Source organism: Cheilinus undulatus, linkage group 3 (assembly GCF_018320785.1).
Source record: "Cheilinus undulatus linkage group 3, ASM1832078v1, whole genome shotgun sequence".
Classification (NCBI taxonomy): Eukaryota; Metazoa; Chordata; class Actinopteri; order Labriformes; family Labridae; genus Cheilinus; species Cheilinus undulatus.
Genome location: NC_054867.1, coordinates 45,295,179 through 45,319,756, shown reverse-complemented (window position 1 = coordinate 45,319,756; position 24,578 = coordinate 45,295,179). Strand labels below are relative to the sequence as shown.

General features: G+C 39.4%; 1 protein-coding gene across 2 annotated transcripts in view; it reads left to right on the top strand.

The window, feature by feature from the left end:
• phc2b (polyhomeotic homolog 2b (Drosophila)) overlaps positions 1-24,578 on the top strand; it is a 74,081-nt gene that overhangs the window by 45,328 nt on the left and 4,175 nt on the right. Inside the window, exons 9-14 of one of the 2 annotated variants that reach the window (XM_041781434.1) lie at positions 2,402-2,600; positions 14,497-14,705; positions 15,610-15,739; positions 18,641-18,746; positions 18,832-18,946; positions 24,093-24,417. In XM_041781434.1, the coding sequence (XP_041637368.1) occupies positions 2,402-2,600; positions 14,497-14,705; positions 15,610-15,739; positions 18,641-18,746; positions 18,832-18,946; positions 24,093-24,417 (1,084 nt within the window). Of the gene's footprint in view, positions 1-2,401; positions 2,601-14,493; positions 14,706-15,609; positions 15,740-18,640; positions 18,747-18,831; positions 18,947-24,092; positions 24,418-24,578 lie in introns of both variants that reach the window. The other variant, XM_041781428.1, reaches the window with a different exon arrangement.

The window sequence follows — 24,578 nt, the reverse complement described above, 5'->3', positions numbered from 1 at the left end:
ACACATGTGCACATAGCATGCAGTGTTCCTTATACACCTCAGTTAATGTACGAAAAGATTTGGCTGCTGTTTTTTCAATTTCCTCTCGAAACAGCTGTTGCATTTTACATTAGGTTAAGTCACATCTTATGATTAACAACCTGGTTGGAGATTGATATTCTCTTGTTGTTATTGCACATTGAGGAAAGATCATATTTCACTGTGAAATCCCCTTATGTATCTACAGTAGCTGCTCAGTACTTTGGATAAGCTATAAATGACTTTTTAATTTTACTTTAGTACATTTACAGACTGCATGTAATTCTTAACCAAAGTAACTTTACTTTACTTGAGTATCATAGTCAGGTACTTTTTCCACAATCTAGTGTGAGTATAGCCTGTAACAGTCTGAGCTCAGTTGTATCCTCATTTTCTAGTAGTGCTATACCATGCTGATCTTACAAGATGCTGTCAATGCTACCAGTTTACTCTTGTTTACATTGGGTTAAAGAGCGTTACGGCAGCATTGCAGTAGCCATTAACTGGAACTACAGTGTCCAGCAATGGCAGGCAGCTGTATTACCAGTTCGACTGAGCTTTAGACTGGGATTGTGGACCTGAAGTGATTGAAAATATTAATAGTTAGGTTAATTTAATGGTAATTCTGTCGCTGACAACTGAGGGATCTAACTTTGACCATGCAGCTGGCTAATCACACACATCTGTATTGAAAATCCAGCCACATTTTGTAATGAAATGTGGCAAAATATTTTTGCAGTTTGAGACAGTGAAGGGTTTGTTTTGAATTTTTTCTGACTTAATTTCTCTCCTGAGACCTGTGTATGAAAAAGATCATTTTTTGAGGGCTTTGGCTCTTCACAGTGCCAGTTTTTGTTGAAATAATTGAAAGTACATTATTTAGAAATGTGTCAAAAAGTATTGAAGCATCCAAAATTTTGACAACCTCAACTTGTTCCACTCAAGCAAGCTCCTGTGACTTGGATGGATTCAACTACTGGGTTCAAGGCTTGATTGATTTGATTTTCCAATGTTTTCAACATTCAGATTTATCACTCATCATCCCCCATTCCTATTACAGTTGTCTGTTATTCTGTGGGAAACATGACACATGTGAACTGCAACTTGACAGGTTGGCAGCTGCATAAAACTTTGAGGAAATTATTCTTTGTCCTTGTTAAAACAGACTTCTGCCAGCAGCAAAATGGAGTGTTGAAACCTTAGGAAGGACTTGTGCAAAAGCAATTTTGGAGCAGTGAGTTTTGTCAAATCTGTTTGTCAAGTTAAAGACCATGTTTACATTCAGATTAGTTTAGACACTGAAACATGCTCGGACAGGTACTTTTATCACCAGGAGCGCCCCGCAGTAAACATAGATTTGTCTATCAAATGCAAATACTGCCAATCCCACTGACTGTGGAGATCCCCGGACTTTTCCTCTTGTGCTACCCTGCTTATCACCTTCATAAGCTTGGGTGAGGCATCTCAGCAACTGTTGGATGATTCTTAAAATATGCAGCACAAATTAAACTCCCTCTTGAAGTTTAAATTTGTTATTGGTTTGGGCGATCCCTTGAGTCTTCTCTTGTTTCAAACATGAACATGTACATATACTTTTTTTAGTGAAAAATCTCAACCGCTGCTAAATGACATCCCATTATATTTGTTGAACAAATGCAAGCCCCCTTGAGGCAAAACTTCAATTTGTTGATCCCTTGACTCTTCTTTTGAGCTGAAAAACTAATTAAATTCCCAGCAGCCTTAGTGGTATCTTGTGTTGAGTGCAACAGACACTTAATAGATCTGCTAACAGTCTAAGTATTATATTAGTTGGCCTTAAGCTTGGATTTTTTTCTCAGAGCTGAAGACATGCTGTCTCGTTACAAATGATTCACTGCATTTAAAGCCATCAAATGCTTGGAAAAATTTCTTCAAATGTAGATCGTTAGTGTATTTTCCTAGGTAAACTTTTAGCATAATTTAAGTTGAGGAATAAATCTCCTTCTCACAGTTAAATATTGTCAATGATCCAGAATCTCACATTGGATTTGACTCAGTTTTTTGTCCTTCATTTGTTTCCAATGGAACATGACTTTCTTTCCTACAATACATCCTGTCTTTTTGTGTTGTTCTCATTCTTGTTTTTTCTTTTTTTGGTGGTAACCAGCAAAATAAAACCTGCTGTTCCATCAACTCCCACTGAATTCATTCCTACTGACACATGATGAAGAAAAAGAAATCTTCAGAGTTTGCGATGCTTGGTGTCATATTTTCCCCCTGGTGTGCTATTTTCCAAGCCTGATGGATTTCAGTTTTTGAGTCACTGACATTAACAGTCTCTGATCTGCTCTCAACTGATTCTTAATGGTCTCCCGCTAACTTTTGTTCCTAATTCTCATTGTAGGCATCCAGAATGGTTCAGGAATGTAAAGATAAGCCAACCTCGCTGGTGGTCAGAGAAACGTGTCCGACCCCTGCAACCCCTCAGCAGCTACAGCCTCAACAGCAACAACAGCAGCAACCTGCAGCTTCCCCATCACAACCCAGCAAGACTGTAGAGCAGCCAAAGATCAACCAAGCAACTCCAGCTGTTCAGCAACAAGGTAAATAATAATTCAGCATTATTATCTAAGCTGGCATATTGTTTTTGTATACTAACGATGAAATGGCAATAAAATCTTTGCCGTATTAGCCAAAGATGTGCAAATGCAATAAAACTTTTACCTTGCCTATAAAATGTTCAATTGAATCTGTTCTGCTTCAGTTAAATTGGCAACTTGCAGTCTTCATCAGAGGGAACAAAAATCAATGCTAATGTTTAGTTGTAATTCAGAGCATGTTGTGTCTGCAGCAGCACGTTCATTGCCTCTTGTCTTTGTCTCCTAATTGCTTTGTTGTTGTCTCTATGATTTCCCTGTACTGTGGCCAAAAAGCACACCTGATACACCCTGATGTTCACTCAGTGTTGTCATGTACACAGACACTAAAAGCCACAACATAAAAGCCCTCAACACCAGTGGAAAAAACTACTGCAATCAAATGGATGATTTAAGGAGTAAATGAGTAATAAAACCAGACTCTTTCTTTTATATCTGACTACTATATTTGGGGTACGAGATGCATTTTCTGATAACCATTAATGAGAAGCTCTCTATTTAAAAAGTTGGGGGCATTCACCATGCTGGTACAGTCAAAATACCAGTAAAAAATGCACAGGTGCCATCATAACTGTAAACACAACACCATCACACATTGCACACAACATCGTGCAATGGAAATGTACCCCTATTCATTGTGTATTGAAAGATGCTGTTTCACTGCTTGAAACATAGGGACACAGATCAGGCTGGCTGTGCCACATTTTAAGAGCTTTTCTCCCTAATTAGATCATAATCCTTTGTTTAGAGAAAAAGAATAAATAAACCATCTGGAGTGCTAGTTGGTCACTGGCATGATCTCGAGGTGCAGCCAGGGAGAGGAAGGTTTTTGGTCGGGTGACCTCAAAATTTAATCTCTGCTTTTCGCAGATGATGTGGTTCTGTTTGTAGCTGAGTCTAAAGAGATTGGAATCAGGGTCAGCACCTCTAAATCTAAGGCCATGGTTCTCTGCCGAAAAACAGTGGATTACTTCCTCTGGGTGGGGAATGAATCTTTTCTCCAAGTGAAGGAGTTCAAATATCTCTGGGTCTTGCCCATCAGTGACAGTAGAATGGACCATGAGATTGAGAGGTGTATTGATGCAGCATCGGCAGTATTGTAGATGCTGTTCTGGACTTTTGTGGTCAAATGGGAGCTGAGGTGTCTGTCTAAGCCTCAGAGATAGGGTGAGGAGCTCAGAAACCGGGAATTATCTCGCAGTTTAGCCGTTACTCCTTTGACTCGAAAGGGGCCAGTCAAGGTGGTTTGGGCATCTGATTAGGATGCCTCCTGGTCACCTCCCTGTGGAGGTCTTCTAGGCACGTTCAACGGAGAGGAGACCCCAGGGTAGACCGAGGACTCGCTGGAGGTATTATATATCTGATCTCGCCTGGAAATGCCTCGGAATCCCCTATGAAGAGCTGGAAATTATTGCTGGATTGACTTGCTTAGCCTGCTGAAATGGCCCTGGATAAAACAGAAGAACATGGATGGATGGATGAATGGAATTCTGGTTGATGAAATAGACTCCTCAGTTAATGACAACATGACAAGCGGAGGTTTGTGGTGTGACTCACTTGCAGGGAGTCTGTATTTCACAACTATCACTGTTTGCCGACAGCTCAACTACAATACTGCATGTTTCTAGCAGAAGTTTGCTATTGAAGAAATCAAATAGCACTGAAAGAGTGACACAGAAGCACATAAACTGCACGGTCTAACCTTAAACATATATACCTGCGTAGAATGGATACCCTGCACCTACATAGAAACCAACACATGTAGCCTGGCGTGCTAACCTTGCAATACAGATGGATTCGCCCGTTTCCGTGTTTCTTACTGGCAAATCCATTTTGCAAAGCTTCCATCTGAATCGTTTGTGCCCCGGTTAGAAAGTGACAGGACCAATCAGCATCTAGGGGTGTCGAGTGCAGCAGAGTCGTGATGTATGCAAGCAGCGAGGCTGGTGCAATCATGGCAGAAGACATTAGTGGGATGCTGCTAAAGCTTAAGTTTTATCAGAACTTGACAACATTTATTTGTTAAAAGAAGAACAAAGAACAGCATTGAGTTGTTTTCTTTTCAAAACAACAAAAGTCGTGTACTGACATGTCTACAGTCACCATGGTTCGCGTTATGCAGCTCTGGCACACCTCGGAGCGGCTACATCACGTGTTTTGTTGCTCTGACAGAACATTCGTCCAATCACCCTCTGAGTTTTTTATCAAAGGCTCTGCTCTTTCCCAAACACCGTCTATGGAAGGTTAACCAGATGGATGTGTTTCACACATCCATCTGGCATGCCAGGTTACTGGCGTGCACCACCTAAAAATGTAATTATGCACTGAAACAATGCCGAGCACAAGTAGCTCTTGGTCTATTTGATAATAATAGATGACTGCATTTCTGAATAATATGTACAGATATATGATGTAGTGTGGAGTGAGATAAACATAAACAAATGATGAACCAATCCATCAGATGTACTTGCTAACATCTGAAAATTGTGGAGATGCTAATTTAACACTAGACTACACCCAACACTGAATCTGTTCTGTACACTAAAGCCTTTGTGACACTTGCTGTTTCTCAAAGCCAAGGAAGGATCCTCTAATGGCCATTTCTAAAGGATACTACATCATCAACTGCCATGAGAGGACTGTTCCAAGGTCAAGGATCCTCAAAATCTTTTCAAGGACTGAGTCCTTCAAACAGAGAATTTCCAAAGATGCACTTAAGTATAACCCACTCACAGGCATTATCCACAATCTAATGCACACAATTTTCCTACTCTTCAAAAAAATAAATACATCAGGCATTATCAGGAGGAAGCTAGATCCTCGAGCACTCAATACTCTTTTAAATGTACTGTTCCACTGTAAATATGTTATCATCATTATTTTATGCCATCAAAGTAAAGCTGGTTGGATAAAAGTAGTGCCATAGGATACGATTATATTGTATTATTTTATTATATGATTATATTTTATGATATATGATCATTTTTTTATATATAATATGATGATGTGATGGCTTATTAGGCGGCACTGGGTAAAAGTTGTTCAAGTTGTTGTTAGTACCCCCCATTTTGATTGCTACCACCACCACATATATGGGCATGACCATTGCTATGGTGTAATCGCACACACTCGCTAGCCTGTTTTGTGCTCAAGAGTTGCTTGGGAGGACTCTGGCCTCGCTACTGAGGAACCGGACTCTGGCTGATCCTTCATACAGAGGAAGGATCCTGGACACTGAGAAACAGCTACTGCTTCAACAGAACAGTTTTAGATTTCCCAAGTAAGATTTATTACGTTGGAATGCACTGAATTATAAACATGTCAGTGCTAATGAATTGACAAATCAGTAACTGCAAAATTAAACCTATCATCTCACAGTCTCACTGCAGTCTCATTATTATACATCAGCTGTCTACATCCATAATACTTCGTCTTTTTCAGCATCTGACAAAAACAACACACAAACACCCTGTGAGTTTGTTCATTTGAAGCTGTCACTGATTGTACCACTGCTTGCTTTATCTGTCAGTCAATCACTGTCAGTCCACATATTTATCTACTTACAGCTGTGAGAAACGAGCTATTTTCTGAACTAAAAATAGAACGTGCAAAACAAAAATGGTCTTCTAAGTAGATGAGCCCACTGATTCCACCAAAATGTTGAGTACACAATGTCTGATTGTCCTTTACTGTATTGGCTATCCAGTTTATGAATAAAGGTTAGAGTGGGGTAAGCAATGCAAGATAATCACAATGGTTTTTTTGCAAGACGGCACCCTACAATGAGGTGTGTTTGGAGTAGGGATGCACTGATACCACTACTCTTGTACAAGTACTTACATTTTGTATATTTGTCTATACGTGGTACAAATATGAATGGGCGGCACATCACCTTGAACTATGAAGTTTTTAAAACTATTATGAAAGTTTATTTTTCATCAGATATTCATCACTCCTCCTCTTAGAAGTTAAGCAGTACATAATTTAAAGTATACTCTGCTTTTGCCATTCTTATTTTGTCAAATATCACCAAACTGCAGATATGGTTCAAACGTCACCTTCCTGCTAATAAAATTAGAGTCAGATACCACGCTGTAGATTTATATTGAGTACAGTATCATCACAGTACATTTTGTTTATTGAAAAAAAAATCTACATGTCGTTTCTCTAACTGACAACTCTCCAGCCTCTTAAAAATGTCCAAACTTTGGTTGATGGGGCTGGTCTATGGCTGCCCCAAACTGTTTGATCAATCATTGTGGTCGTCACGTGTGGGGTCTCAAATTTTTAACATGACATGATTTTTGAAATCTTTTAGTGCAGGTCTGGCACTGGCTAACGTTACCAACCTACTCTAGTGTTAACACTTGCTACTGTTGACAAGTCCTTGATGATTTGTGGAATCATGAATGGTCTTTGCAAACAGCATAATAAAAGAATGTCACCATGTTGGCATGGTGGGCGGTGAGAGCTAGCATGGAGGGGGGTGGCTTTTGGATGCTGGAGATCACTGTTCAGCCCTCTGGAGGTGTTGTGGGATTAACTAAACAAAGCACTTGTGAAGGGGGGTTCCCATTTGACAACCCTGGCAAAGTGCTGGTGTTTTGCTGCCCATTTGTCTGCACGGTTCCCTTGTTGGGGCCAGTATTAAGGGCATAACTTGGTTAAGGGATTTTTTAACTGAGTACCTTTCAAGTAGCTTGTTTTTAGTGTAAAAGCGCAACATATTTGTATATGGCACTATGTAAATAAAAAAATTGTTTGACTGGGCAGTCTCCAGGATAGATAGGACCTTCACAGTGGAGATGGATCTGAGCAAGGGCTCCAAATGCAGTTTAAACACTACATCACTCTTGTTAGTACAGATTGATGAGAATTTGTTTCATAACTGTTTACATAGATCAGTAGTTGAGTTGTAAAAATATTTTTAATTCATCTTCACAGCTTTGCTCATGTTTTAAACAAAACCAGGCACCCACTGATTTAAAAGGCACTACCTAAATTCATTGAGAAACAGTGTGTAGTGTTTCATCATTTACTTCAATGATGCTTTTAAACCTCTTGCTGTTGGTTAATATGGCTCTTGCAGAAAAGTTTTTCTCCATTAATCAGTGTCTGATGCATGTTTGTCTCATTTACGATGATGACAGAAGCTTGGAAAACCAATGTTTCAAAAAGTTGGAAAAACTGTAGAAATTCCATTTGACACAAATGTGTTCCAAACTTTAAGCTAGTAAAATAGCTATTTTTTTCTGAACCTGTCATTAAACCCTTGAATTGTTTTATCAACAGTTGTATATATTTTCATTGTTATTGATGCTCTTTGTTAACACTTTATCAGGCTGGTAATATGAGTAAAGGGGGTTAAAAGCAGTTTCTAATAAGTGTTTTGGCTCTAAAGCTTTGAGGACCTCGAGTGCTGGACACAGAATTATTTTTGTTGTATTTTCTAAATGTTGACAAGGATCAGTTTCTATGGTGATATTTTTCCTACATGGTTGGAAATAGTTTTAATGTTGTGTTTCTAGTAAAATGAAACATTCTGTAAACCACAAATTGCCATTTATGGGCAGTGAGCTGGGTGCGATGTGCAGTGGAGGTGCACAGCTCACCACCACAGAAGGAAAATATTGCTGTGATCCACTGGCCTGAGGGCCTGATGAAGATTCTGGTGTACTTTAGGAACATTTAATCTAAAAAAGAGGAGACTCCACTGAAGAGCTGTCAAGGTAATGGCTTGTTTCATGTTCTAGGTAAGCAGCGAAAGATTGTAATCTCATTTCTTGGCCAGACCACTGCCTGTTTCTTTGCTCATAGGTATTCTGAGATGCTGTCACTTGACTTCATAGCATGTAATGGAAGTTTATAAAAAGAATCGGAGCATTGCATTAGTAGAACATTGGTGAGTGCACACAGAGTTGCTGTGAAGCAGTGGTCACCTCTTGTGTAAAATATCTTTGTATTGTGGAGTTTTTAGAGTTAAGGTAGCCTATAAATTTGACAAGGCATCTCTGTCATGTTTACCTAATGTTTACATTTATTCACAAGCCGTTGTATTAATATACACTTTCCTGAGACAAAGTTCATATTTTGGGTGAAAGCCCACTGTCAACCCCATGAGTGTATGCTGAATATTGCTCTGCAGTAGAGAATATCATGTTTCTGCTAGTGCTCTAACTTTTTGAATTGTGTTAATCATTGTCAGCATACATCAACAACTATTGTGATTATGCTGTAGGTCATTTGTGTGCTCTGTGTTAGACATTGCTCTGTTCTAGTCAGTCTTTAAGATGGTTGTAATAGGGATGCATATTACCGGCATGATATCAGTATGGCAGATATTGGCTAAAAAGTTAATCATCTGTATCTGCAGATAAGAAAATTTCTGCCAATATTTACAAGCAATATATTGACTATATATATATATATATATATATATATATGCCTAAATCATCTGTAAATATGGTAAGAACAAATTTTGGAGTTTTAGGCAGGACCAACAGACCTACATCATCTAAAGGCTTTTTCCTTGTAGATCCTCAACTTCATGCTTTTAAGCGTGTTCCAGACCAGATGTTTATTTGTTTTTCTCATACTATAAAAAGTGTTTTTATTCAGGCTGAAGTTTGGGGTCTTCATATATATTGGTATAACTCTCAGTATCAGCCAGAATTAAATTGCAAAAAATTGGCACATTGGAAATTCAATACAAATTTTAGATCACATTTTAGGGATGCCCCAATAAGGATGCCAATAGCAAGCTTAAGGACTCATACTCATGAAACACTGCTCAGACTGTTCTCAGCATGATTTTACAGCATACTGATATTAGCCTCTCCTTATATTAGCAGGTAGGCACAGTTGAAGCTGTGTCTGCAGTTTGCTGTTTAGTGATATTTTAACATAAATGAGGAGAACAAAGTTAGAGCACAGTGCAAACTGTTCACTGCTAAACTGTAAGGAGGATGGCTGAGGAACATTTTATGACAATAGACCAAACTTTATAAATAATTTAAAAGCTTTAATAGTATTGTTATGTTTTCATATTTGTGTCTGGTATTGGCGAATACCCAAATATACATACCTGCACCCACTCTGCATCCCTAGTAATTGTCTGGAGGTCACTTTGTAATGATTAATGATTAATCCAAGTTTTGATTTCTCTTGAGTTGAACGCAGTAAAAAAATGAAAATTCAGCTGCAGAGGTTTAAAGATGAATAAAGAGGGAGACTTCATTTCAGCTGTCTGTTGGTATTGGAGAGTCCAAACAAACAAAAGAAGAAAATTCGCTGGTAGGGGCTTTATGATACTAATTCCCTTGTCTAAAGACTGAATGACTAAACTAATAAATAGATGCCTAAATACTGCATTTTGGGCAGTGGGCCCCTGGCCTTAAAAATCTCTAGCTGTGCCCCTGCTGGTGTGTAGCACGTGCTCTCGCGCATTTCTCGCGATAGTAGCGCGTAGCTTTAAAATACAGTCAGTATTTGTGACCAAAAATAGCCCGTCTCTTTATTCAGAGCCTCTGCTCGGGTTCATGGCTGGCTCATGTGTGCATGCAGCAGCAGCTGCAGAGTGAGGACGATCAGACTGAGTGTGGGAGGAAACAGGGAGGCGGACCCTCGGTTAAAAAGCTTTCTCTCTCCACGGCCCTGCTGCTTTAAACCACCACAGTGTGGACGAGCAGCAGCAGGTCTGTCGGATTACTACAGCTACAAACAAACTAAAGCGAACATGTCTTCTGTGTGAAAACGGCGGAAATCAGCGCGGTAAGAAAACTTTTTAACAGCAGTCTTATTAGACGGCTGATTGGCGCTGTTTACTCTGGCTTTGTGTTTGTTTTTCGAAGCTAAGACTTGGCCGTAATGGAGGAAGTGATCGATGATGGATTTACTGTTTGTTATTGATCGTCAGTGTGCCAGTAGGTCAGGACTAATGCTGGTCTTATATTACACTGTCAGCATCACAAAATGCTTTTAAGTCATCAGAGGGTTGTCGAACATAATAGAATGCTGTTCTAGAATAAAAAGCTTCGGTAGTAATTATGTCTTGTATTAATGATATAACTTCATAAGCATGCATAGCTAAGTGTTTGATGCATACCGGCTATAATCTATGGTTATATGAAAACAGTAAAGACAAAAGGCTTTTGCTTTATGTATTTACATGTGAAACCATCTAAATAAGATTTAACAATTTATTCAATTTAGTTTTAAAATGAAACTAGATTTATGATAAAATAATGTTTTGGATGAAAGTATGTATTTAAAATATATGTATTTTCCTATTTTTATAACTTCATACACTGCAAGTTTTTTAGTATTCTAATGATTAATTTTATTGTTAATTTAAATATAGTCATAAATGTATTGTTTGATTTAATGCAGTTTTTACAGTTCATTACAGTTTTCATAAGTCATGTGAAACCCAAAGTAGGCTTCTTTGAAATGTGTAGTTTTGAGCAAATAATGCCCAAACTACTGAAATGGTAAAGATATAGTATGTAGAATTTTTTTGCACAGAAATATCTATATTAATTTAAAAAGTGGCCATTCCTATGTTGTTGTTTTTTTTTTGAGTACTCACATTTTCTCAAATATTCCTTTAAGTTTTAAAGACAGAGAAATACTTAATGTTCATTATTGTAACGACACGTGTCTTGTTGTGTAGGCTGCTGTAGGTTGCCGGTTCCACCACTGAGCTATCCAGCCCAGTGTGTTACACCACTGACTTTGGCCTGGGAGATTGGTGTTTTGAATCCCAATCAGTACAGACTCAATATCCAGTTAGGGCCCTTGCCCAACTCCTGGAACTCCTATCTACCCGTATGTATGTCGCTTTGGATAAAAGCGTCTGCTAAATAACATTGTAACCTAAACTCACCCCTGTAACATGGAAAACTCCCCTCTGAGCATTTCCAGCAAATCAAGACCAGCGCTGTCCACCTCAGTGGCCTCCTTCTCAATAGTACTATTTGTTTTGAATTGAGGACCCAGTTCAATGAAATAGTACCTCAGACAGTATATTTACTAGACTGCAAACTGACGTTTTGTTTTCATTCATAAATTTCTAATAATGAGGAAGATATACACTTAAAGGTACCCTTACACATTTGCAATGGAAGTGACGCAAGAGTTCACCTGCTTCCTGGGACTGCTTTCAGAGAACACAGAAGTGCCCATTTAAGTGGATTTCTCCATCATGATGGGAAATTTATGAATGGAACCAAAAAGTTGGTTTCCTGTTTAGTGAATACACCATGAGGTGCTGTTCTTAATGGACCGAGTCCACAATTCAAAACAGAAAGTAAGCAGCAGAGCTGGCCAGCACTGGCCTGTACTTGTGTGTTATTGTTTTGGTTAAGAGCCTCCTGGTGGCAGAATTTTAGATACTGTGCATTTAAGTTTGCACTCACAGTTGAGAGTCTGGAATCAGACATAATCATGGTATTAAAAGTTTGAATTAAAAATGATCAAAAGTGCTGATAAGTCATCTTAAGTTCTTTAATATTGGTGTATTAAAGAGCTCAAGAATATTCCTTTTTGGTCATAATTAATCTCCCTTTTCTTTATTGCAGACTGTATTCTCTAAAAGTAACAACATTTGACTTCCTGTTTAAATACAGACCTGCTTTTATTTTGGAAGAATAAGGAATTTCAGATAGATTGAAGATTATGACATGAACTTAACCACAGAAATGGGAACTTATAACACACTGGAAATGAAATAATGAAACATTAAAAGGTAAATATTACCTAACACAAGGTGCAGATGACTTGACTTGCCACTGAGCTGTTTATGACATTTTTTAACATGAAACAACACGATGAGATGCAGTGATGGACTTTTTTTTACATCACTGTGGCTTCAGGGAGATGATGCAGTGGCTCAACCAAAGTGTGCTGAAAGAGACAGTAAAGTAAATATCGAAAGGTGTGTGGTACTTCCAGCACATCAGGCCACTAAGTCACTAGCCCGACTCTTCTCATCTGTTGTCCTTGATGGGGGAATGAATTACCCAACTCCATTTGATCCGCAGAGTCCATTTCTACTTTCAACAAAGCTTGAGACGCAGCTCTTTGGTGGATCCCGGTGAAGCCGCTGTATGTGGAAATTGTGGGTTAGCTAGACTCTTCTCTGCTGTTGTCCCCATTGGTAGAATGAGTCTTAGCTAGATTGTCTCTTCTGTTGTTCTGTATACCATGTGCATTGCCTCCAACAGTTTATGGCAGCACAACCATCCAAACGGACTTAAAGCACTTTTTGGCGCTTACTAATCTTGTTTCCTCTTGTCTAGATCACAGACTGTAGAGTGAATTTCACAAAGCCTGTGTGATGTCAGCCGTTTGATTACAGTGGGTGGAGTTTATTTCTTTCTTGTTTATTTCTTGTGTAAAATATGGCTTTTTAACATGTGATGTATATGGCTGGGGTTCTTGAAATTTTGGGGTCTAGGGACCCCTTACAGGGCTTCTTACTTTTTACAATCCTTTGAGCAGCCAACTAAGAAGTCCTCTGTGCTTTTTCTGAGGTTGTGGTCAGGTTCACCATTCGTGTTTGCTGGCAGATGTATTCCTCACCCCTTCGTCAGAAAAAAACTTTTGTTTTGCCCTTAAACTCTTCATGCTTTGTTATCAGAGGAAACCTTAGCTTGGTGGGCTTCATGGCTTCACATGAAGACACACTACACATTTTGGTCTTCTGTTGCTGTTCTCAGTAAAACCAAACTCAAGATGGCTCATATTTTCTCAGTTTAGCTGGTTTGGGCCTAGCATCACTTGCTGAAGTGGAGGCACTTAAATATTTATCCATTGTTGCTAGCTGGACCTGCACACCAAAAGCATCCTGAGCTAAGAGACTGATGCATGATGAGTGATAGAATTATGTGATATGTCACGATCATATCTGAGTTTTATCAGCCCAAAGCTGACTTATGTGGGTGTCGTTGGTTTAGTATGGTTGTTTTATGGTGCTGTGGTCCCTATATGTATTTGATTTTTAATGACATGGGATTACTTTAATAATTTTTTGTTATGAATTACTTCACAGACCCCCAAGCTGTGGCTCACAGACCCACAGGGGTCCCCAGATACCAGTTTGAGAACCACTGGTGTACAGGACTTCTGGACACTCGCAGTATTGCAGTTTTTTTGCGCTTCCATGTTGGCTTCATTTTTCAGCATTGGCGGTTGCTGCTTGGTCTAGATCTATGTACTTAACACTCAGAGGTAGTCACTTTAGACTAAATGACATTGAAAAAAAAAAGTAAGACACTGATTATGGACCTTATCTACATCAGGACTAATGTTGACAGCCCTAATTTAGATAGAAGTATATTATAATGTAAAATTAAATACTTGTTTGCCAGAATTTTTGGTTTTAAAAAATTTACAGTCAACAGAAATTACAATTTTTGTGTGAATTTGTTTGTTTTGCAGAGCTGTGACAAACCTTGTAACTTTGTCTTTGATCATAATATAGATGGTTAAGTCATGAACAAAGCAAGTGGGATGCATGTGATAGTGTTTTAATGCAAATACAGCCTGCAAAAAAGATGACAAGGACTGAAATGCAATAATTCAAGGCTTTTTATTTTTTTGGCAGGAAACAAACTAATGGTTGGTGGCTACTTTTGCCATCGTCATTGTCAGACTAATATATGATAGGTGCATCCCCTTTTATTGATGACCTAACACAAGGCTGAGTATGAAATCCTGACTTGTGCTTGAAAACACCTTTAGCTCCTGTTTCACTCGCTTGCTGTCCACCAGTGACCAGCTCTCGCAGCGTTTAAACTCATGTGTAAACTCAGGTGTGTTGTGTTCATTGCTATGTCAGCAGGGGGCTCAGCCAAGAGACCAAGCGCAGCACCTGGGACCCCGCCTCCAGCCATGACCTCGGGGAACGAGAGCGAGGCGCCCACCGTGACGGGCAGCACACCGCAGAATGGAGAGAACAAGCCGCCCCAGGCCATCGTCAAGCCGCAGGTCCTCACTCACGTCATCGAAGGCTTCGTCATCCAGGAGGGAGCTGAGCCGTTCCCCGTGTGTGTAAGTGCCCTGATCTCTGCCCGACGATCAGAGAGAGAGACGATAAACAACCAGGAGCTGACACGCTCTCCTGTGTACGCGCCTGCAGGGAGCCGTCAGCAGGAACACACAAAACCCTCTGTTACTACAAGTAGTGACAGCTCGCTGCTCCTGTTTGATTCAGTCATTAATTATAGTGACGAAAGGCTGTGTAGCTGGAAGACTACACATGGCTGAAAGTGCCTGAGTAACAAAAGCCCCAATGCTACATCTCAAGGCATAAAACAATCTTCTTTAATCTGTAATCAGCATTTAAATTTAAGATATTTAATTTTAAAGTGTATCTGTTTCCCTGTGGTGGACATGAAGATCATCTCATCCTTATTTATCTTATTGAAAAATGGCTAAATGTCAGTGAAACAAGCCTTTTTTTGTGATGCAACATGATCAAATGTGCCAGGTGTAATTTCTCACTGGCAGTCACTGCCTCCTACTGGCCACTCAGTGTAAATACCCCGTATATTTACATGCAGACAGAGTACAAGGACATCAAACAACTCAGCCTGTTATGCAGACTAGGTGATAGTCTGTGCATTTTAAAAAGATGGATACAGCACTTTTTATTATTTTATTATTGTTTTTATTACTGAAGTAATTGATGATGGTTTAGCAATACCGGACATAAATATTTTATTTTGTCATGCAAAGTATTATGGGTTTTATTTTCCAAAAAAATCTACTAGCAGCCCAAAAACCCTTGAAAATATCTGATATACAAGTTAACAAAACAAATATCAATCAATAATCGTTTTATTTGATAGACTAAACTGACTTTTTGCATTTCCCCTAGTGTGAAACACTCTGACATTGTTTGTCTTGTACTGTTTTGCATTCCTTGAACATACACCCTTTTTCCTGTCACCAGGTTGAGCGTCTACCCATTCTCATCGACAGCCCGAAGAAACTCGATCACCAGCTCTCCTCAGACCCTGACAAAACCCCCGTCAGCAATGCAGCGAACTCTGACTCAGAGCCTGAGGACATAAACCAGCCAGGTGAGACCACAGCTATTGCACAAATACAACTACACAAGTGTAATAAGACTGTTAACCAGATATGTCACATTGTCCTGGAGCTTGAGATAAGACCAAAGATGACAAATGGCTTGTCAGTCATGTTGAGACTGTTGTAGAAGGTTTGTCAAACAGTACAGCACTCACTACATCACTACAAAGGACAGACTATCACTGTCCTTACACAAAATATCTGCAGTGGGAGCTACTGGTGTTGTGTTCAGATTCTGACCTGACAAACTGCTCTGAGTCGCTCTGATAAATGATGACAAGTTGCTTTTGTCTGACAGAAAGGCTGCACTCAGCTTAATCACAATCTTCTTCGTCTCCTCACCAGACCACATAACCTGCATGACTTTGCTTCTTAACCAAGATCAAAAACAACCTGCCAAATTTGAAAACTCTTGCAGAAGTTTTGGTTTTAAAGCTCCTGAGAGGAACTTCTGTTTGTGTGCATCTTGGCACCTCCTGTGGACAAAGTATAACATTTTATTTTGGTTGGTTTTGTCCTTAACGTCTTTGAACAGTCAGCTGTACCACTCATTGAGAATCATGCTGTGGCATCCTGCTATACATTACTTTGCCCCACGACACAAGAGCTGTTTCAAGTAGGGATGCACGATATTATCCAAAAATTAGGAAAATATGAAAATTTCTGCTGATATTTACAACTGATTTTTTGGCAACAAAAATCTAGCTTCATCAGATGTAAATATTGGCTATATAAACAGACAACAAACTAGTAGAGTAACAGACCTACTTCAGCTGATGTCTTTCTCTTTAGTCAGAGACATTCCTTACACTTTAAAGTGTGTTTTAAGGACTAAAATTTGTTAATTTGTTCATCCTCAAACTTTAAATTGTGTGTTATAAGGACTGAGGTTTTAGGTCTGAACTACACTGAAATATTGGTATCGATATCAGCTAAAATTAATTTGTAAATATCAACAGATTGGCAAAAATCAAATATCATGCATCCATAGTTTCAAGTAATAGAAATAAATGTGTAGAAATAACAAATACTTGTGCAAACATTATTGTTGTTTTGTAACTCATAAAGAGCTCATTGATATTATTTTCCATCTGCCAAAACTTACTTCTTGATTCCTTAACCCCTCTTAAAGTCAACTGATATTTTCAGCCATGCATTTATAATGATAAACAACATACACTTACCCTGAAAAAAAATAGTAACTCAGCACTACCTCTGTTGATATGAGAAACAACTCTGAGCAACACAGCAGCAACAGGAAAACCGGGCTTGTGTGATGTCTAGCCAATCAGATTGTGTTGTGGGCTTGGTGAGACTGTGGAGAGTGAAAACAAAACTGACCTTGCATCCGAACCAGAAAGCAGCACAATTTTTAATTGATTTGGATTAATTGAATTAATTTCGTTAATGTTCAGTAAGACAAAATGTCTGTACGGTTATTTTAAATGTCCTTGGTTTCCCAGGAGAGGAATCTACCTTTTTCTAAAGTGTTCATTTACGTGGTTGACTAACAGGCCGAGGCTGCCTCTGATACTTGGCCACTTCCTGCGTGTGTTTTAAAGTGATACAGGAAGTTCTACTTCATGTTCATTTTACGTGACTCTAAGCACATACATGATCAGCTTAAGCTGCATTCAGACCTCCTTTAGCTTCAGATTCACTGAGAAGAGTGAGTCAGTAAATAATGTGAAGTTACTTGCAATGTTCTTTTTGTCAGGAAAGCTTTCACTGTGGCTCTCTGCCCTTGTTTTAATAAAGACACATTAGCCACAGCAGCAGTTTTGTCAAAACTGGACAAGCCCGAGCCAATCACTCCGCTAGCAGCCACTGTATAACCACTCACAACCACTCACACAGCTAACCCCTCCCCCTGTAACTATCACAAACTCATGCTGAAGCAGGTCGGCAGAAGAGTGAAAATATCTTTCACATCATGAAAAGCTTTTAGTGTTGTTTTTACTCTTTATTTTAAACAGAAATGTGGTCCAATTTTAGTCAAACTGACCTTATGCTAAAACTACATCTGAGCTAATTGCCCCACTGAACAGTCATTGCAAATGGATTGGAGTACAACTATACCCTGCCCATAGCTACTGCCTTGTTCTTGTTAGATGGCACTGATTGGTCTGAACAGTGTTCAGTTTGGCACAAATCTTGTGGAGTAGAGCTTTTCAAGATTGATAGACATGGAGTCTGGCAAACCCATCTGCTTTACAAGGTTAAATAGAAAGGCAATGACCAGAAAATGGCTGAACAAAGAACCTCCAACAATCTGAACCAATGGTGGTAAAAATATTTTATCACCATATCACGCTGATGTTCTGCATGATATATATGTTTATAATTGTGGGAAATATTGCAGAGTATTTTCTGTATAAATTTGTTATTTTGTGTCTTTATTAAATTCAGGATTATGTATCTTGGATCATACGTGAATAGCATACACATCCAGGAATTGCAATCATCAGTAGGTAAACCTTTGCTCAGGTGTAGTAAACCTGAAATACAAAACCAAAATACATCTAAAACAAAGCAGACTTTACAAGGAGTTGTTGAGGTTGAAGAGGTGTTGATATTCAAATCCACAGATAAAGTGTGGTTGAATATGCAAATTTAAATCATTTGAAGATTGAAGCAGAACAGTGAGCAGTTTGGAGCAGACAGAAAAATAGTTCAAGAGGTACAAAGGTGAATTTGGTGAGGTTTATTTCATGTTAAGCCTCACTGAGCAAGCCTCAGTTTATGCAAAAAAATATAAAACACTGATTTGAATGACTTTTTCAGGTTTCTTGCCAGTGATCTGACTGTTTTAGTCCACATAGAATGAGTGAATGTCTCACTAAGTGAAGAAAGTCATATTGTGATGTCTATCTCATGTTTTCCTCATGCAGACAAAGAGCAGGAACCAAAGTTGACATGTGAGTACTGCGGCTGGGTTGACTTCGCCTACACTTTTAAAGGCTCCAAAAGGTTCTGCTCCATGGTTTGCGCAAAAAGGTCAGTCACCTGCTTGTCTAACTTCTTGTTTAAGATAAAAGTATTTAAGAAAGAGGAGCTCTTATTGATGACTTTTTGTGGACAGGTACAATGTTGGCTGCACGAAGCGCATGGGCCTTTTCCGCCAAGAGAGAAGTAAACTGACTAATCGCTGGCAGCGAAGACCTCAGGGCCGTCCCAGTATAGAGGCTAAAAAACAGGTACAGAAACAACCACACAAAGTCCTCCTCTATAACGCCCTCATCGACACTTTACCTCCCATCAGATCCTGCTTCCACTGCACATTTTGTGCCCGGTGCTTTTCACGCCTAGTGCTTTTTAATGAACTCAGGCATCGTTTGTGTCCGTGCCCGATTATCTCCCTCTGTCTTTGAAAGGGTCATTAAGTGCTTGATGATCTTTGTCAACGTTTATGGGTGACCAGCAGGATTGGAGGAGCATTAGTAGAGATTTTCTGCCTCCTGCACAACTTATAGAGACATCAGAAGCTACTGGATCTGCTTATTTTGTTGTTTAATCAGCAAACTTTGATTTAGTACTTCTAAAGGTCCCTGAAGTGGATTTAGCAGCTCCTATGTGCACTAGAAAGTTACATTTTAAGGCAATAGTGACACATTTGGCAATGAAAACAAAAAATTATTGCGAACATGTATAAAAACTTATCCTAACACTGAAAAATAATATGAAGAATCTGAATATTTCCACTGATTCTGAGTGAGGCATGATAAACAGATCATCAGGAAGCGGTGCAGAAGTTATTTCAGTTTTTCTACCTTGTAATTATCAGATTCTGCTAGGATCTTCTTTTCCATTTACTATCTTTAACCATCACCATGTCCTATAGCATGATGTCTTAAGTGTTTTCCTCATGTGCCAGTATATATGTCTTTCAAACATCTTTCACTGCTGTTATCCCCTCCCTTCTCTCTGTTACCCAAAGTGCACTAACTGATGTTGAATTAATCAGACTAATTTCTGCTGATTGATTTGATTACAGTTTAGTCCTCCAGATTCTGTAATAGGAGCTGCTTTCCTAGAACCCATTAGTTGCTCTAAGTAATGGTGTGCTCCTCTTCATCATGGATATCTAACAAGGAATTGATGAGAGCAATCTATCTGGTTACTTTGTCCAAACAATGCAGGCCGCAGCCCTTTGTGGACGAAAATATTCTGTCAAAATCAATGGCAGTGAACGGGACCTGTAGGGGTTTTAGGGAAGGAAAAGCTTGAAGTATAAAAATAATTTAGATTAACAGTTATTAGGATTCTAAACCAAATGAATGGTTAGCTGAACATACAAATGTTTACTTTTCTGAACTGCGACCATAAAAATAACATTATAAATAAACAAAGTTATTGACTGATGAGTTTCTTTTCAGCCTCTCTCCATCAAAACTGGACAGACAAGCCCATCTTGTGACCTGTCATGTCATAAACTGGCATCACATATCTTATGTTTGGATTTTAACCGTGTTACCTGATTTAGAGCTTCACTTGGACAATTTTTTTAATACGTTTCAGTGTGTTAAGAACCTGATAACATGTTGGCAGACTACAGCTCCTGCTGTCACAGAGCGATCACTGGCTTAAAGCCAGTAGAAACACAACACTGGTCCCACTTCTTACAACTTGACCTCTCACTAGAGTCAACCCAAAGCCACAGAGTTCTTCTTTGGCACTCCTTTTTCCTTATCTTATTTTTTCCTTTAAATATTTGAAGCACAAAAAGCTACACCATCATGGAAAATTCAGTTTTCAAGTGTTTTTTAATCTCTTGCTAATCGTTCTCAGAATTTTTTACCTAAGTGGGTTTGTAGTCACTCGGGAGAGCAGGAAGTGATGTTTGACTGCTATCATCCATTGCAGAAAGTTGCTAGGCTACCTGACCAATCACAATTAAGTGTTTTACCCAACTGTGGTATAAAAATAGAGACTCTAGTGCAGCCAATTATCTATGGATTAAAGGTTAAAGCTTTTAGATACTTTCTCTATGACCAAAATTTTAATTTAATTACCAAATAGTTCACAACAACAAAATAAAATGGTCAACAAAAGGACGTGCTTAAGGTGGGCAAAAGACAAGGAAGCAAATGAAAGAAAACCCTGGCAAAAATTAACAGAAAATATTGAAAGAACTCAGAAAGAAATAAGAAATGAATGTCAATTCCAAAATATTCTGCGTTTAAATGTTGAGTTGTCTCCTGGCCATGCCACTCGCAAATTAAGGGTAGATTTTGTCTCTGGCTGGTAAATTTTTAAGACCACTCGCCACTGTGGCGAGTTATTTTTTACCAGCAAAAAATTCATTTTTATGCTACTGGAGAACGATGCTGGTATTGGCTGGTTTCCTGGCAGAGTAATGTGTATTTCAGGCAGAGACGATCTTTGGTCACGTAAGTGCGTCAGTCATGACGTCATTCACAGCGGGACAAGGTGGATAGCTGATTGTTACTGTACCTCCTTGCAGTGTTGCCAACTTAGCACATTTGTTGATATACTTAGCGAGTTTTCAGACCCCTCTAGCGACTCTTTTTAAAAAAAAAAAAAAAAAAAAAAAAAAGCTACTAGCGACAAATCTTGCGACTTTTTCTGGTGTTGTTGGAGACTTTTGGAGACTCTGACATGAAAGCATGTATCGTTGTCACGCCTTTTGAGCAGCGGGCGCTGCCATGGGCCCCTCCCTGTCCCAAAGCACTGACAGGCAGCCCACTCCTCGTGCAGTAGTCCCTCTCAGCTGTGGTCAGAGCAGGAGATGTTCACGCCTCCATGTCCAGACTACAGATTAACTTTTGTGTTTTCGAGTGAAAACACAAAAGTTTTGTAGCGTTTTGGCTGTCCGTTTATACAGCAATGGCGTTTTGGTGCCTGAAAATGAAACTTTCTGGAAACGGGCTCCAGAGTGGAAGTTTTCAAAATGCCCCTGCCTCCATCTCCATGTAAACAGGGAAAACGACATTTTCTAAAAAACGCACATGCGCACTACGGCTGCAATCAGCTGTCAAGCATGAGTGTCGCAGCACTCTGAACCCAGCCATGGCAGCTCGAGCCAAGCCGCCTGATTTATTTACTGCTTGTCAAGTCACAGACAGCTGGATTTAGAAAAGGGGAAACATTATTCTAGTTTAGAAGGCTATCAGTGCCAGTTTCTTTAGATAAAGTCATGCTGTTAGTTTTGGAAATGATTACTTTTACCTTTTTTATTGATCATCATGATAATCACGGTCATCATCATTGTAATGAGGCAGAGAAATTTCACAGCTCATATTAACACAAAAATGCTTTGCTAGATCAGTCTTGTTATAACGTAGATATCCGCTGAGAATAATAAATTCCCCACAGACAAATTCAGCTCCTACAGCCTTAAACTTCTCGAGGTTTTAATCATAAAGCCCGGCGCTGCACATGAGCGCAGCTGGAGCCTTTTTTCAGTATGATATTTCTATTTTCCTATAAATGCAATATAAATGCTATTTTCTGCTTCTAAGAAATTATTTAGACTTGATCTTTTTTTCTTTAAGTTTTAATAACTGACTTCAGCCCATAGACTCCCCTGTCTCCTCCTCCACCGGCACATATCAATGCACAGCTGATGGAGGAGACAGGAATAAAGCTTCCGTGTTATGGTTAAAAAAGATAGTAATCACTTCCAAGAATCAGATAAAATTGAAAAAAGGGAAGTAGAAATATTGTTCTGAAAGGCTGTCATTCTTTTGCTGCGCTAAAAGCAGGAAGCGCTGCACTTTCGGAGAATATCCACGAGAAATCAAAGGCTTTAGGAGAAAAATTTGTCCCTGGAAAATCAAACCGTCTTAACAGGATTTTGTTATAATAAGACTGGTCTTGTAATGCATTTTTGTGTTTATATATGCCGTAAGATTTCGCTGCTATGCTACGATGGTGATGAGGAGGATTTAGTGATGAATTACACTCATGCACACCTGTATGATAAAAATGTTACATATTCTCAAAAACAGATGAAAACACTGTCCTTTTTGTAGAGACAGTTTTATTGTGCAGTAAATCACCTCACTAAGGCATTTTTCTGTTTCCTGCATTCTCTTGTAGATGGAGATTGTTTTGAAAATGTGCCGTCTAAACATGGAACTTTTTGGAAATGAAAACGCAAAACGAAGCAAAACGTTGTCGTAGAAACAAGGCCCAAGAGGCTGCCACCCTACATCACTCAACTAGGATCAGCTGTGTTGGTTAGGTTCTGCTTATCTGCATTAAGGTTACAGCTTTTATTCTCAGCAGAACAGTTGTGACTGTTTTGTCTAAGACAGTTGTCTAGACCTAAGTGAGGGTCATGTTCCTGTAACAAGACTGATGTATTTCCCCCTTTTAGCTGTAGGGAGATTCTATTTGGGGTTTTCCTGATACTGGTGCTGAATTGATACTTTTTAAATGCTGGCGATGCCTAAACCGTGCCTGTATTGATACCTTTAGAGAAAAGTGTGGTAAAAGGCGGAGGGTGAATAAAACCTGTCTTGTAAGCATAAATGATTCAAAGAAATATCTTCAGAAGATGCAAATAGAATATGTAAGTAAAGGAATATCTTCTTTATATGTGAGGCTCAAACACGTCGTGTCTTTCATTTGGAGTGGCGGAGGGTTATGTCAGGGTTGCAGGGCACCAAAACGAAGCGCCAAAATTCAGTTCCGTTGGTATCAAATGTCTTGGTACCGGATTTTGATACTCATCCCTATTTAGCATAAAATATATATTGTGGATTTAACACCCATCTGTTAATTCTTCATAAGCTACCACTGTACCTAATTGGGTAAACAAATGCTGGGCAAAGCAAGAACCAAGAGTGTGTAAAACACTTAATTATTCTTACCTGTTCAGTACTGTCTCCTTACAATTGTGTTATAGGTGTTATAATATCAGAACTTTCTGACCTAGCTGAAGGCGAGTTTAAACACTGCATTGTTATCACTTTCTACTTTACAGAGGAGCAGTGCAGTGCACACCTGGGTTGAGCTAACCCTTTTTTTATGTTTTATATTCAAAATGTGTGGAGTTATGTTTTGCCTCGGGGGTGGGTCGTGAGCCTCCAGTGGGGGGGGTGCTTTAGTTTCATGTTGGGATCAGGAGGTAAGTTTTCTAATCCAGAGGTTTCAACATCTGACAAAGTAGTTTTAAGTAGTCTTGAGGCCTTGGTATCAGTCCAACAGCCCTATCAAATCCCTGCAGGTGTGTTAGTCTCATTTGAAGCAGTAGTACTGTATCAATCTTACTTACTACCTCTTTAATCTTTGCTACTTCTAACACAATGTCCCAACAGCGATTTTACTGATGAGCCATTCATTTCTTAAATGTCTGGATGCCATTTTCCCTTTCAGAAACTCTCCACATCACCACAGCGGACTCAGGGTGGCTCTGTGTCCTCGCCTCATCTCTCTCAGCCCAGTCAGGAGGAGTCCAGCCCTTGTTCGGACATGTCCAGCTACGAGGAGCCGCCGTCCCCACTCTCTGCAGCCAGCTCAGGACCCCCTGCTCCCGCTCCAGCCCCCACTCAGGTCCCCGTCCACCGGCATTCTAGCAGGGCCTCAGATCAGGAGGTGATGAGCGGAAGAGATGAACCTTCACCCTGTCAGCGCTTCGTACCTAACGACCCCGCCAGGTGGAACGTGGAGGAGGTGTACGAGTTTATCCGCTCCCTGCCAGGTCAGTAATGCAAACACAGAAATAATCTATCTTAAGGATATGAGAAAATAGTGATCTTTTTAAGTTCTTTCTTAGTTATATTTTGCTTTAAAAAAAACACAATAAAAACAGGTTCTTGGTTTCTGTTGTTTTTCCCGCTAGTACTGCATCAGTGCTTGATA